Genomic DNA, 3,276 nt, shown 5'->3' with positions numbered 1-3,276 from the left:
GGGGGAGAAAAGGAGGGCTTCAGTTGTGCCCTGCTTGGAGGCTGCCGGCCTGAGGAAGCTGGAGGTGGCTGGCTGGAGGGGGGCATCCTGTGTGATTGGTTAGGGGTACATGTTTTACTTTCTCTGGCTGGAAGTCCCCCAAATTAGGGAAGCTGTCAGTTTTTAATCGAGCCCTGGCTATTTGGGGCTGACTGTTACAGAAGTTACTGTTTAGCGTCCTGGATTGTCACTAGAGACAGCAATCTGCCTCCTGCAAGTCTAATTTCTAGGAGGCTGGCACGTGGGTTGTTTATTGAGACAGGGGGTTGTTTTCTTGAGCCGGTTGCTGCAGGCTGTGGATGATCTGGCCATTGTCCGTCTGGATATTCAGTCTCTCACGGCTATCGGTAGAGCTTTTGATTTTGCCTTTAGTTCACTGTTGACAAAACCTCCCTCATCATTTGGGGTCTCCTTCTGTGCCCTGTGTGGGCTTATGGGGGGAACCTGTATGGTGGTTTGAGGTCTGCGAGGCTTCTCCCTTCCTGCAGTCCCACTCAGCCCCTCCTTTGCTGTTCTGTACCCATGTCCAGGTGCATAACCCTGCCCTGGGAGCTTCCAGTGAAGCCCGTGCTCAGAGCAAGTTAAGGCCGGCAGGAAGCTCGGAGGGAGGGAGCATTGCAACTTCACATGGCTGGTGACTTCTGCTTTTTAAAAAAATGTCAGCCCCCCCTTTTGAGGAAAATAGGGCAGAAAGGCAGTCATGAGTCACTTAATGACGGGGATCCTTTCTGAGAACTGTGTCCTTAGGTGATTTTGCTGTTGTGCAGACGTCACAGAGTGCACTTACACAGCCAAGGCGGTACAGCCTATGACATGCCTGGGCTGCACAGTGTAGTCATGATGATCTTCTGGGACAGGGGAGAGCTGGGTAGAGGTCCCCGGCCCGCTGCGGGCTCTGCCTCAGCCATGAAAGCAGATTCTCAGTATGGCTGCTGTCATGATGTAGGAGAAACGGGCTCCCCAGGGGTGGCTGGTTTTCCCCCAAATTAACCTCCATTAAAAAATATTTCTGTTTCTAGGTCTGTGGTCAGGGATCGTCATCTGTATAATCTCCCAAGCCGTGTGTTTTCTTGGCTTTATTGCTCGGCTGAATTGGACAAAAGCCTGTGAAAAGGTAACTGTGCTCATGGAACCTGGCGAAGGCGCTGCTCGTAGAAAGCAAACAGCAACTGGACCTGATCTGGCTCTTGCCCTTAATTTTGGAAGGTTCTTTATTTGCATTGTGGCTGTTGTTGTAGCTAGATTCATTCAGATGTGAGGGGCTGGGTGATCCTGGTGTTACCCGCCCCCTTAGCTTAGTCGCTGAATGGATGACAGGGGCTCCTGTTTCCTCGCAGCTCAGGCTGGGCGGCAGCTCAGGTGCGAAGTGGGGCTGGACAGCAGGGGGCGCAGCTAATTCACTTTAGTATCTGTTATTATCCCCAAGCATTCCGTTAAGATTTTTCGTGTGCATCCTTCTCTTCAACTTTCTAGGGTCAATGTGGGGTCTGGACATAGGTGGTAGAAGGAGATGGTTCAGATCCCCATTCCGGCTGGCTGCAAAAAAAAAGAGAGAGAGATGAAGTGCAAAGAAGGGAGAATTCTATATGACCTTGACCTCTGCCTCCTCCCTCACCCTGTACTGTTCCCATTCCAGCCTCCTGCCACCCACTGACCCCCTTTTGATCTTTATGAAAGATGATTCCATACCTTGAATTAGAGAAGCTTCACCTTGACAGGTCAATGAAGGAAAATGGCTTGGCATTTCCTCAACCAAGGGTCAAGTAAAATGTCTTAACACGATTGCAAAGCCTCATGGACTGACTTTGAGTTTCATCTTCTAGGCTCAAATACATGCCAATTTGAAAGTAAATATGACCCAGAATGGGAGTTCTGCTCTCTCTCAGGATGCTCTTCGCACAGGTACGGTACAACTCCCCAGCTCCTGGACACGCGTGTCTAGGGGGGACTGCAGGGGCTATTTGTCCTAAACTACATTTGCTGCTGTGAGCTCCCATTTAAATAAGGGCAAGAATGTTTCAGAAGCAAGTGATAAAGCCAAGTAACACCCAATTTGAGGCAAACTGACTTAACACTTGTTTGCTTTAATTTCACACATTAACACACCACTGTAGATGACTGAAGGTCCCCAGTCCACTGCTGACTTGTACGTCTGCAAGAGCTCTACAGACATCACCAGCACTTGGTGACCCTGCACTTCAGCCTTATCTTGGAAACTGACATTTGTCTGTTTGTCTTAATGAGGCCTCTGCTGTTCATCAGCAAACGCGTGTGGGCTGTAACGGGCTATTGTTTGGGCTGTTGCTTCTGATGGACATCAGCAGGTGTGGTGGCTGCTCTTCTGTCAGCTCCGCAGTTGCCCACACTCCAGTCCCGGGCAGTCAGGCGTGCGCTTCACCGGGTGCACCCTTTGACTTCACAGAGTGGCTCAATTGCAGTCAGTGGTTAGTTCTGCTTTTTCTGCCAGTTCCCATTCTTGTGGTGCAGTCTCTCCTGTGCTGTGTGTCTGGGTTTCTTTGATTATGTTCCAGACCTTATATTTGAAAATGGTTTGTAGATGTAAGGCCATTCCTGCTGCTTATAATACCTGAAACTGGGTAATTTAGAAAGAAATGAAATGGATTTCTTAACAGTTTTGGAGGCTGGGAAGTCCACAGTCCAGGGGGCGCATCTGGTGGGGGTCTTCTTCTTGGTGGGAGCTCTCTAGAGTCCTGTGGTGATCAGAGTGTCACATGGTGAGAATTGGCTGAGCAAGAGAGAGCTGACTTTCTCACTTGCTGTCCTTATAAAAGCCATCAGAACCATGCCCATTACACCATGAAAGGATCAATCCATTCAGGAAGGGACAGTTGTCACAATCTAACCACCTCTTAAAGGCCCCACCTTTCAAATACATGAGTGGATTTCTCACCCTCTTAACACTGTTGCAATGGGGATCAAGCTTCAGTGAGTTTTGGGGGGACATTCAATCCACAGCAGTAGAAGTAATTCCAGGGCTACAACAGTGTTGGCTATCCTCAGAAGATTTTCTTTTGCTTCAGTTGTAACCTGTTTAGGGTTACCAGCAGTCCAGGGCAGTTTCACAAATGGAGGTTTCTGGATCCTGCGGCTGCCCTGGAGGCGTGCCACTGCCAGGGAGGGCTGGCTGCTACTGCTGGTGCACGCCGAATTCTTGGATGCGGCCCTTCCCAGTGTGGAGAGGTGTACCAGGACCCCACTCAATAGATACTGAAGTCC

At 49.8% G+C, this 3,276-nt stretch overlaps 1 protein-coding gene across 1 annotated transcript in view; it reads left to right on the top strand.

The window, feature by feature from the left end:
- Positions 1-3,276, top strand: part of LOC103610482 (multidrug and toxin extrusion protein 1-like) — a gene marked incomplete at its 3' end in the record, with an annotated part of 34,163 nt that overhangs the window by 27,557 nt on the left and 3,330 nt on the right. Inside the window, 2 exon segments of the mRNA XM_008594642.1 lie at positions 1,059-1,153; positions 1,863-1,941. Of these exon segments, the coding sequence (XP_008592864.1) occupies positions 1,059-1,153; positions 1,863-1,941 (174 nt within the window).

The sequence above is a fragment of the Galeopterus variegatus genome, unplaced genomic scaffold, assembly GCF_000696425.1.
Source record: "Galeopterus variegatus unplaced genomic scaffold, G_variegatus-3.0.2 Scaffold11223, whole genome shotgun sequence".
Taxonomy (NCBI): Eukaryota; Metazoa; Chordata; class Mammalia; order Dermoptera; family Cynocephalidae; genus Galeopterus; species Galeopterus variegatus.
This window is presented reverse-complemented; position numbering and strand designations above follow the sequence as displayed.